The following is a 12,708-nucleotide window of genomic DNA, read 5'->3' as shown; positions in this document are numbered from 1 at the left end:
CAGATCAAGCATGAATCTTGCATTAGAATCGAAAGACAATATCAGAGGCAGCTCTTGTTACTTACTCTCTGTGTGTAGGTGCAGCATAATATCCCTGCATAGTCCTAAGACTCATCTCTTTTCTTTTTTGGGTTGGCATGACTAACATTTAGTACAGAAATTATTTCCAAGGCAATACCATTGGAAGCAATCTTTCATTTTTCTTTCTTTAATTGTTCAGGAAAATATATATTTTGATTTATTATGCAAAACAGCTGACCACGATGGAAATCATGGCTTAAATCCCAAGGAACATTAATAGAACACATATTTGTGCACACAGTGATTTATTAACGTTCATATAGACACTACTGAAAGATTACACATAAATTAGTAGTAACAGTATATTTGAAGCAGCCCAAAATTTCCTCAGAAGAAATTTAGTTGCTGTCTTCCTAGGAAATGGGATGTGTGACAAGATTATAAGGAAATGGGATGTGTGACAAGATTATTAAAGGATCACTGTGGAATAAGATAATTTATTTCTCTAATAATTTATTTCTCTAATAAATTAAAATGTATAAGGGAGCTTTGAGTGCAAAGCAATAAATAGTGTAATATCAACATCCCACAATATTCTTATTGTTGCATTTCATTGAATGCATAGTAACAGCATAAAATGACCAATGCTGCTTTCACTGTGGAACATCTCCTTGGAACTCTTGTCTGCTTCATTCATTCACTATAGTGGTGATATATGTCCCAACCTCTTCCTTTTCTATAACTCTTAGAACTGGTTTTCCTCCAAAAAGGAAGTTTACTGAGTATGCTGATACCACTGTGGTGTAGGTGGTGGAAAGGGGAAAATCTTGGTGGACAAGGGCCACATCGGACCCTGACAAGTGCTGAATGCTTAGCTGTGGTTTTCATCTGTTTCTTAGTTCAAAGCCATTAGTTTTCACAATTACTTTTCAGGACTCTGAAGCAGTAGTGGGTTCCACTTACCTTTGCTACCAGTTCGGAACTGGGAGCAAGCATATGCGTGCGCTTGCTTTGCCCATGTGTGGCACTTTTGCGCATACGCAGAATGTTCTGCACATGTGCAGAGCATCTGCCATGATGTCCGGGCAGGTGGATGGAGCCTCCCACTGCCACCACTACCGGTTCATCCAAACTGGGGTGAACCGGTAGAAACCGACCACTGCTCTGAAGGACAGGGGTCATGTGTTATATAGCCACCCTATTTCAGCCCGTTGCTTGACTCCTGACTTGACTACATATGAATACTTGGTCACCTATTTGCTTTCTTTTTCCTTAGTTTCTTGCTCGATAATCAAATGCTGCCATGGAATTATACTGTGATCTAGTTTGTATAGGCAACAACACTGCTTGGCTTGGCAGGGAGAGGACTGACTTATTTCCAGGGTTCCAGCTTTGTGTGCACACAACTGTGATGGCCAGAGAACATTAGCAGATGTGAAAACTCGATACTCAGCTGTTTTGGCCTGCAGGAGTTCAAAAGTTGATCTGCTCTTGTGTTGGAAGCAGCCAGGTTACTAATAGACAGCAGATTAGGTCAGAGGGGATGGCAAGGAAGTCACCTTGCCTTTTTGTCTTGGTTTAATAAGGCTTTTTGTAGAGCAGATTGCAGTAGATGCACGCTGATGCATTTGCAGAAATGCTTGCTTTCAACTTTGCAGGGACTACAGCAGGAACCCTTAGCTTCCAGATTTGTGCACTGCTGATTTACCAGGCTGGAACATTGAACACGAGAGTATTGCCTCTCCTATGAGTAGAAGTCCAGTTTTGCTGTGCAAAGCCTTCACTGTAAATGTGAATCAACTTTGTGGACACAAGCTGAAACCCTGCAAGAAATCAGCCCCATTCTATCTGGAGAATCTAGCTGATGGTTTATGGAGGCAAAGATTTACCAAAATTCATTTTCACCAGAACCCTTCCCCTTTTTGCATAAACTTCTGCATGCAGAGACGAATTGTGGCACAGATTTGTCTGGTTCTGCCTGAAGCAGGGCTGATAGCAGAGTTCTGATAGGACTCTGGGCTGCATATGTAGATAAAGAATTCCTTGAGGTACACTGGTAACTGGCACTCTCCATATCATCAAGAAGAAGCTTATTAGTTTTAATCATAGGAGGTTGTCACAATTCATGTTATTAGTTCAGGGGCACAGCATCTTTGGTTTAGCATGATATGTGAACCTAAATATTGTAACTTATAAATTACAGCAAGTCTCCTCCTGTAGAATGAAGCTAATTAGTTGTGTCTAATCAACAATCCCTGCCTAAAAAGATTAGGACTTAGTGCAATATGGAATCTAGTTACATTCTACTCAAAGTGACACTATCCTAGAAGGGATTAAGAAGTTATCCTGCTGCTGTTGCAGACTCCATGAAAGACACTCACTGCAATGAAAAATAACACTTGAAATAAGAAAGTCTATAGAATATAACAGATAATTTTATATAAGAGACAACCCTAGAAACGTTTAAGGTTAACTTTCAGTACTCCCTGGACATGGAAGTTGCAAATTAACTCTCCTAATTAATTTTTCCTTTCAAAAAATACACAATCTGTTAAAAAGGGTTTAAAAGTGTTACTTGGAGCCCTGACAAAACACTTATAAAACACCTCTTGACACTGTGAAAGCAGAGACACTTTTTTTCAAGCTCTCTCAGCTGTTAAGGTAGTGTTTCCTGCCAGTCTCTGCATATACCAGTACAACCCCCACCCCACCCCATGAAACCACAAGTTGGGGTCCCTTAGAAGTTGATGCCATAATAGATACTGTACATCACCACAGAGAATCAGATTTGTCAATAAATAGATTTTTTAAAGACACACACACGCACACACAAAATATACTTTCACTCCATATTTTAGTGTTTTAGATGCATATTGCAGCCTATGACTAAAGGAGGATGTGTTATGAATTTGGAATGTGGTTCCTAAAAGCATCTTTTCTGTAGACAGTGACAGTCACTTTGCTATTGGAATTGCTAAATAGCTGCTTCTAGCAATTTGCTATGCCAAGCCTAGCTCTACGTTCCGCAGTTTAGACAGGTCAACCCTTTCCTATTTCAATAAAAGCTAAATCACTTTACACATGATAATTGCATTGTTCAAACATATTCATTGCAAAACTCTCACAAATGGTGAATGCACACATTCTGATGGTAAAACCTCTAAAGTGAGACAAGTTCTCACTTTATATATTATGCATAATTTCAGACTTAATTGACATGGTAGTAGTAGTAGGGTTAGCTGTGGGGAATGTGTTTTTTTCCCCTTTTATTATTGGGTGCATTAATATTCCTGCTTCTAACACAATAATTCAACACAGATAGAATTGATGGAAGTTGTTCTGAACTGATGGGAGTTGTAAACCAACATATCAACAGAACACCAGGTTGGGAAATAGCTGAGGAAGAAATGGGAAACCATGGGACATGCCTTAAAGCATTGTGGTTAAGTTAAGCATTTGGCTACTTCAAAATCATTATCTGGGCATTGAATTCTGAACTGTTAGAACCTACAGATAGTCCTTGACTTACAACAGGGGTGAAATGTAAAATTTGTTACTACCGGTTCTGTGGGCATGGCTTGGTGTATGTGTGGGTAATGTGACTGGGTGGGCATGGCCAACTTTTTTTTTTTTAACTTTTCAAAGCATTTTTTCTAATGCTTTGAAAAACCTCTCTGATGATCAGCCAATTCAGCTGGGATCATCAGAGATGATTTTTTAAAAATGCTTTGAAAAGATTCTCTTGCGATCAGGCAACTCAGCTGGGATCGTCAGAGACTTTTCAAAGCATTTTTTTTACCACCTCTTTGGCCAAGAGGTTGCAGAAAAAAATGCTTTGAAAAGCCTTTGATGATCCCAGCTGAGCCACGCGATCATCAGAGGCTTTTTTTTTTAACTTTTAAAAGCATTTTTTCGTCGGAAGAGGTTGTAGAAAAAATGCTTTTAAAAGTAACAAAAAAAAAAGTCTCTGATGATCGTGCGGCTCAGCTGGGCATGTGGGGGGGGCACAGGGATTTTTGCTACCGGTTCTCCGAACCACCCGCCTCCATCGCTACCGGATCAGGTGATCCAGTCCGAACCAGGAGCATTTCACCCGACTTACAACCATTTGTTTAGCAACTGTTTGAAGTTACAATGGCACTGAAAAAAATGACTTGCAACAGGTACACACCCTTACACAACATCCCCATAGTCACATGATCAAAATTCAGGCACTGAATTGTCAACCAGCATATATTTATGAAAGTTGCAGCATCCCAGAGTCCCATGATAGCCAGTCACATCCTTCCCAGCTGACAAGCAAAGTCATTGGGGAAATCCGGATTCACTTAATGACCTCATGGTTCACTTAATTGCAGTGATTCGCTTAACAACCATGGCAAAAAGGATCACAAAAATCAGATACAATTGACTTTCACAACTCTTTTTCTTTTCCATACTCTCTCTACATTTTATTTCTATAATTAGAGAATAGATTGAGAGAGTTTGGATTTTCCCAAGCAGATCTCCTACATATGCCACATAAGTAGCATTTGTTCTGCCCAAATTACCTTTCTAATTGAAGCAGATTTTTGATATGGACCACCGAAGAACTCTCACCTGCAATTTTATTTCTTTTATCTACTCTTATTATTATTATGCTTGGACACACAGTCAGTTGATTATACAGGATTTGGCATTTTTTTTATTCACCTATTTAGTATTTCACAAGAACCTGGACTAGGTAGATCTTGTTATTTGATAGTGTTAAAGCATCATCGTAGGACGTAAGCTACTCCAAGTAAAGCTGTCTTTTGTAATTGACTGATTATGTCAATGCCAGTGTTCAAGTGGTGCTTTGGTTTGGTATTGTACCCAAGATACCTTGGACTATTGTCTTTCTCTTATATTCTGCTGTCTCCAGATATTACAGCATCCAGACATTTTTTTGACTTTCTTATCAACAATTGTTCAGTCTCGGTTCTTACGTTAGTTCTATTTGTCGGGGATCTTCTTAAATGTAGAATTATGCTCTGTTTTGGGGTAAACATGCCAGGTGTTTATGCGTGGGTGACACCTGATGCTACTGAAGTCATTTATTAAATTGTGAAAACCGGTGAATGAAGCCAGAAAAATACCTGTCCAAGCCACCCTGTAATTTAATAAACTTTTCTAGTAAATGTTGAGTATAATTAGTCTGCACAGAATGAATCTTATTAAACGTTAAATGCATTTTCCTCTAATTTGAAATTTAAACCTTTGCTTGTGGCTTGGTGTCACAGAAGATGCAATTGAACATAAAATATGCATAATTCTTAACTCCTTTAGGGGTGCTGGGATGACATCAACTAATGCATAAATAATAATTTAGCAGATTCAGAGAAGTTGCATTTGTCTAATTTTGACTGTGTGCAGAAAGCTCTTGCTATAGAAGTCTAAGGAGGGAAAATGCTGTAGAAAATTTATAGTACTCAAAAATATCAGTTTCAGTCCATATAAAAATGGCTGTTCACACCCCATCCCCATGTTAGATTATTTGGCCTATAGGATTAATCTGCCTTATCAATACTCCCTTCAAACCCAGTGCCTGTACTTCCTAATAATTGATCAATAGCATCTGAAGCAAGGCAGGACAGCACTTAGAAATGGAAGAATTCTTAAACAGAAATTCTGTTTTTAATAGTCCTTCAAAACTATAATATGCTGTAATAAGACTATGCTTTCTAATCTAGCAATACAAACATGGATAACTCATGTTAAAATGTTATTTATTTATTTATTAGCCTATGCATATTATACATGACTAGCAATATATATTAAAATTTCATCTAGATTAGTAGAATCCAATAAAATATAAATGTTAAAAAAGATCTACGATAAAATATCAATGTCTAGGCCAGTGTTTCTCAACCTTGGAAGCTTGAAGATGAGTGGACTTCAACTCCCAGAATCCCCCAGCGCTGGCTGGGGGATTCTGAGAGTTGAAGTCCATCCATCTTCAAGCTTCCAAAATTGAGAAACACTGGTCTAGGCCATCTAACCATTGAAGCATAGCATTGTTTATATTTTAAAAATCAGATACTAGACAAGTATACTGTATGCCTTCAGTTTACAGCTGATCACAATGTGATCTATGGTGAGTGGGATCCTGTAGTCACGCTGAGGGGAGGATACTGTGTCCCACTTATACAGAGAGTCCAGGTAGATGCCGTGTGAGGTGCAAATTCTATTCAGGATTGTCCATTGCTGACACGGTAGTTCAAAACCTGGCACATTTTTTGAGGGGGGGGTCATTTATATGTCTTCCTATGACTGGACGTTCAGCGACCCAATTGGCTAATTGTTTTTATTCAGTCATTGGCTGCATTGCATTTGCTATGTTTTTCCTGATTATGAAAGCAACACTGTTCCATCATTTTCATGTCTTGAGTTGTAAATAACATGTTTTTCTGACTGAAATTTTCCAGTTCTAAGAAATTCTAACGAAGTTGGAAGGGACTTTGGAGGTTTTCAAGCAGGAAATCCTATACCATTTCAGACAAATAGTTGTCCAATTTCTTCTTAAAAACCTCCAGTGTCAGAGCTCCCACAATCTCTGGAGGCAAGTCATCCCACTGTTTAATTGTTCTAACTGTCAGGAAATTTCTCCTTAGTTCTAGGCTGCTTCTCTCCTTGATTAGTTTCCATTCATTGCTTTTTGTCCTGCCGTCAAATGCTGTGGAGAATAAATTGACTTCTTTGTGGCAGCCCCTCAAATATTAGAATATTGCTACCATGTTATTCTACCATGTTATTCTCTTTATTAAACTAGACATATCTAGTTCCTGCAACTGGATTTTTCATGTTTTATCCTCTAGTCCCTCAATTATCTTTTTGCTTTTCTCTGCACCTTTTCTAGAGTCTCAATATTTTTTTATATCATGGTGACCAAAAGTGGGTGCAATATCCAAGTGTGGTCTTACCAAGCATCGTAATCTTGATTCTATACCTCTGTTAATGCAGGACTGTGCTGGCTTTTTTGACAGCTGCAGCACACTGCACCTTATATTTAAGTGATTGTCCACTAGGACTTCAAGATCCCTCTCAAAGTTCCTACTACTGAGCCAGGTACCACCTATTCTATATCTATGCATTTGGTTTTTCTTGCCCAAAGGTAAAACTTTTCTCACCATTGAATTTCATTTTGTTAGATAGGGCACAGTGTTCAAGTCTGTTAAGATTCTTCTGTATCTTGAGACTGTCTTCTGGAGTATTGGCAATTCCTATCTGCTTATTGTCATCTGCAAATTTGATGAGTTCCCATTCTTTTCCTCACCTAAGGCATTGACAAAGATTTTGAAGAGTACTGCCCCTAGACAGAGTCTTACTCCACTTACCCCACTGCATATTTCCCTCAATGTGTAGTCAATTCATTTTTCAATATGTTGAGTTTATATTCCATGTTCCTACTGGAATTCGGTCTTGAACCTTTGGATTTTCTTTTCCTGCTTCACAGCATCAGCAAGAAGGTATCTTGAAAGCTTTAATCTAGCCATTACTTAAGTACTATTCTGAAAGATCCTAAGATCTTCCTCTGAGGCATCTTAAGCACTATATGACCTGCAGGGCCCATCATAGCAGGACTTTTGTTGTGGGGGGTGGGCGGAGGAGAATATTAGCATTTTGCATCATCTGCAAATTTGGAATTATCCCCTCCATCTCTTATCCAAGTGATTAATTAACATTCCATGTTGTGGAATCTTTAATAAGCACTCTTTGAAAATGAGTTTAGATCTACACATCACTTTAACTATTATGCCATGTAGCCTATATTTAGCTACTGACCAGAATTCCATGCATTATCTTGACAAACACTTTCTAAAATCAAAATGTAGAGGTGTATGGAGATAGCCTTGAAGTAGGTAGGCAACAGATTTTTTAAAAAATCAGTTTAGCCTGGAAAGACAGGACAATCTGCCTGAGGAAGAAACTTTCTTGAATTGACTTCTTTGGTATAAGAGGGAGGGAGGGAGGGAGGGAGGGAGGGAGGAAGGAAGACCTGGTGAAGCTTTCAAAATTCAGCAATAGAGTTCTGATTGTTTTATGATATCTGTTTCCTGACATGGCTTAGGTTTACATCATGAAAGGTTGATGTAAAATATGTTGGGGCTACTTTTTTAAATGAGCAATTAGTAAATTGTGAGAACACAGCTTGCTAATGGCTCATTTTAAAAAAAGTTAAGACTTGATGTTTACAAATCCAGTTTTATTTCTTATAATTACTGCATGGCTTTCCGTTTCCTTCTTAAAGATACAAAAAAAATTGGAAGCAAAGAATTGCATCAGCTTTAATGATTCATGGAGAGGTGTTTATTTTAAACTCCCATGTGTTAGGAAGCATCTCATTTGAATGATTTTATCACCCTCATAATCATATTAATCAAATTTTATTTAAATTTTATTTTATTTTCAATTAAAGTAGAGCAACTGTAATAAACAGTTTACCAAGCCTTCTCCCTTGAAAGACTGTATATCCCCACCTACATCTACTAGGTGTCTTGTTCTCACAATACAAATCTACACTTCAAAGCAGGTCCTTTAACGTTGGGGAATGTTCAGCTAGGCAGAGAGGAGAACTCAATGTGGAATTAGCTTTGAATCATTGTGCAGCCATAAGAGACCCAGGACTGATCTCTCCCCCCACCATGCCCCCTCCGGCAGCTCCATGAAAGCTTATTTATCTGTTCCCATCAGAAGGCAAACAGTCTGGAGAAATTCCTGTATTATAAGCATAATACAATAAGATAATTAACTTTATCTTTACACCTGTGGATCTGATTGCTTGTGCCTGATGTTTACCTCTATACAGGTACTCAAAATCTATTCAGTATTGCTGCAGAAAATATAAGTATTCCCTGATACCAGAGTTTTTTGATTAATAGAAATGTATTTGAACAAAACAATGGCTTATTCATCATTAATCAAGTTAGTGTCAGCACTCTAAGCTACATTCACTCCAGTGCTGACATAAGGAAGAGGACGCTTGACTCTTCACCTACTTATTTTCCCTGAAGATATTATCCCCTAGGAGATGGGATGAGAGGGGGGACATTCCTGTGAGCTGAAGTAGTAGATATGGGGAGAGTGACTTGGAAGATGGCCAATTAGATGCAGAGAATTGGGGAACGGAAAGGGAGGGTTTGGGGTCAGAAGGTCAGTGCTGACTGTGATGGAGTCGGGGACAGATTGTTGTGCTCAATAAATGAAGGATTTCATCAAAGACTATTTGTTTGGAAATGCAATTTATTTGAAATGACATCGTAACCTGACAGAGTGTGACAGAATTTCTCATCAGAACAACATTGTTATAGATACACCCTAGATCCAAAATGTGAACTTAGTGAAAAAAAGTATCATGCTTGCAACAACAGCTTTTATAAATCAACTGGTTTGACTGCAATTATCATTAATTTTTTATTGTCTGAGATACAGTGAAAAATGAAAAAGCACAGTTTAAGTGGTTTTGTCCAAGTTAGTTTTGTAACTGAACTTACCTCTCATATTTTTCGAGGTCTTGGATCTCCAGAGGCTTTGGATTTGTTACATTTCTGAGAATTGTTTTCAGAACACATTAGGAATGTCCTAGACATGCAAGGCTGCTGTCAGCCCATCAAGGTAGTTGAGAGAGGAGATCAAATTATAAGAACTAGCACCACTTTATTGTATAGTTACAGTAACATATCTTGCAAGTCTGAAAGCAATTCTCCCTTCCCTTGCTTTTACTTTCAGAGAATTAGGGAGAGTTTCTTCTGAGGTACTTTCTTCAACCCCATTTCTTTTGTGGGCTGAGATAACTCTTGTCTGACCATTGCTATGGCTGCAGCCCTTTCTTGGGTCTCCCAAGGTTACTCTATCATGCAATTGAACTATCAATTACAGAAAAATTTCAAAATGAGATAGACTCTTCTGTAGTTTAATAGACTGAATTATACCTTAACACATGTTAATTCTCCAAAGCACCTGAGGGTAGAACAAGAAGCAATGGGTGGAAACTAATCAAGGAAAAAAGCAATTTAGAACTAAGGAGAAATTTCCTGACAGAACAATTAATCAGTGGAACAACTTGCCTCCAGAAGTTGTCAATGCTCAACACTGGAAGTTTTAAAGAAGATATTGGATAACCATTTGTCTGAAGTGGCATAGGGTTTCCTGCCTAAGCAGGAGGTTGGACTAGAAGACCTCCAAGGTCCCGTCCAACTCTGTTATTCTGTTCTGTTCTGTTCTGTTCTGTTCTGTTCTGTTCTGTTCTGTTCTTCTATTCTATTCTATTCTATTCTATTCTATTCTATTCTATTCTATTCTATTCTATTCTATTCTACTCTACTCTACTCTACTCTACTCTACTCTACTCTATTCCAAATTGCAAATTAGCAGCCTGAAGTATGGGGAACTACCTGGTAGAGATAAGGAAATTCAATATGCAAAGATCTACTTCTGGGCTATAGCTAAGACTTCAAATATGGCATTCCACATGAGCTTTTAAAACCAATACTTGTTAGCTATGTTTTTTTTAATTTGCTGATATGTACTTAATTTTCATACTTATTCAGAAACAATTCCTCTTAAATTCAGTGGAATTACATGTTCATTCTTAGTCTGTACTGGAAATGGATTAGGGAAAATTTGATTCCAATCAAGAACCCATATCTTTCCTGACATGCTACCAATATTAGAGGAAAAGAACCTCCCACTTATACAGATAAAAAATAAACTTCAAATATCTGGAATTGGTTCCACCAACATAGATTATTTTGCTACTAAGATTAATCAGTTATATCACAACTTTTATTGTAAACTAGCAAAACACTCTATGGATTCAATGAAAACGGTAATAATGATGAAAAGGATTTTATTCCTAATGTGTAAATAATGCTTCTAAAATTAAACTAGCAATGCAATAAGTTGGCAAGAAAAATACTGTGAAACAATAGTGTTACTAGCCTGCCGATATAACAAATTAAACCAGACAGATAGGTGTTTCTTGTTATAGTACATTTTTCTCAATAGTAGGGTTGCTATAATTACAATTCCACTAGGTCTTTTTTTTAAAGTTATTTTGCAAGGCATTTCTTTTTAGAAGCAGCCTTTCTCTCCCAATCTCCCCCATTTATTTATGAATAAACAGAGCTTTTCCTTACCAGCATAAAAACTAGATGCGTCCATCTTTTATTTGGTCATGTAGCTCAAGAGGATGTGATATACAAGCTAATTTTCCTGTCAAGTAAGCACTTAACTATGTATATTGTTTTATAAAAGATGAAACATTGTTTCATAAAAGATAAAAAAATGCTCTATAACAGCATTAAGCAAGTTCATGATATCACAATACAAATGGGAAAGGAAACTGGAGTGGGACTGGTCTATAATTGTACTATTATCAGTTATCACAAAGATTTAATATGTATATCCCATAAAGAGTGGTAAGAGATGAAAATGTGTACTGTATTATATGCTGTATTTAAATATATGATGCCATAGTATCTTGTTCCTTCTATTTGGAGAAAGTCTGAAGAAATTAAAACAGGAAAAAAAATGACACAGCAGAACGAAAATGAGAGTTAGATTCTATTCTGTTGGAAAAGAGTGATTTGGTACTCTGTATTTTAGCCTTTTACTTCAGAAATGATATATCTGAGTCAATTAAATTGCAACTATTAAAGTCCCCCATCTCCATTTCAGTGGATAGAAAATGTACAGCTCCTTGGAAAAAACACGATTTCAAACACATCACCAGCTATGTGAGAATGTATTGAAGCAATGGTAGTAGTATAAGTGGTGATTAAAATTAAACACCCGCTGCAAGCCCAAATGATTTAGCCAATAACACAAACACAATTTTATACACATAAACAAATATTTTAATATAGCCGCATCTGAAATGTTATCGACATTTTAGTCATGTCAAATATTAACTATTTTTTGTAAAAATGACGTACTTTACACATCTTTTATTTACAACTTTAATATACTTAAATGTTATAAAACATCCACTTTTGACTTTTAAAATATATGTATACTAGGACCTGTATTAGATTATATTATTATTTATAGCAAACGTAAGGTTTGCTGTGAAACTAAATATTCAATGGATATTTCATTTCAGTCTATTTACTAAAGACTGGCCCATAATAAAGAAAATCATAGGAAATATGCAAATATCAAGAAAGGCAATAACATTGAAAAAAAAATCAAATTGACTGTTTTTCTTAAATTGACACATAAAATTGTTCAATAAATAAAAAATAATAATGTAATACAGTTGTGGTATCCTCCAGAATTTGCCTACATTGTTTTGCAAAATAACGCCAAAATTCTCCAGTTCATAATCAAAGGCAGTTATGAAATATCTGCATTTGATGAAAGCAGTGATCCAGGTGGGGCAGTGATTGTTCTACTGATTGCATGGGAATAAGGTGTTTCCACTCCTGGATGCTTTGCAGAATCCTCCTTGTAAGTGATCTTGAAAACAGATGGATACATAAAGAAATAAGTAATCCTGAGTAAATAAGTAAACATGTGGAAAAATTAAGCTCACTCTAAACCAGGGATGTCAAACTGGAGGCCCATGGGCCGGATGCGTCACATGCAAGCCACGCCCACCCCACTTCCACGAAGGGAAAAAAACACTGTGATATGTCACATGATGGCAATGTGACAGGACGAGTTTGA

At 37.1% G+C, this 12,708-nt stretch overlaps 1 protein-coding gene across 14 annotated transcripts in view; it reads right to left on the bottom strand.

Annotated features, from left to right (window-relative positions):
• Positions 1-11,874: 11,874 nt before the first annotated feature.
• Positions 11,875-12,708, bottom strand: part of DOCK10 (dedicator of cytokinesis 10) — a 166,510-nt gene continuing 165,676 nt past the window's right edge. For all 14 annotated transcript variants that reach the window (XM_060682894.2, XM_034439393.3, XM_060682895.2 and 11 more), the window contains one exon: positions 11,875-12,498. In XM_060682894.2, the coding sequence (XP_060538877.2) occupies positions 12,431-12,498 (68 nt within the window). In that variant the 3' untranslated portion in view covers positions 11,875-12,430. The remainder of the gene's footprint in view (positions 12,499-12,708) is intronic.

This window comes from Pantherophis guttatus, chromosome 6 (genome assembly GCF_059756535.1).
Source record: "Pantherophis guttatus breed Tessera chromosome 6, ASM5975653v1, whole genome shotgun sequence".
NCBI lineage: Eukaryota > Metazoa > Chordata > Lepidosauria > Squamata > Colubridae > Pantherophis > Pantherophis guttatus.
This window is presented reverse-complemented; position numbering and strand designations above follow the sequence as displayed.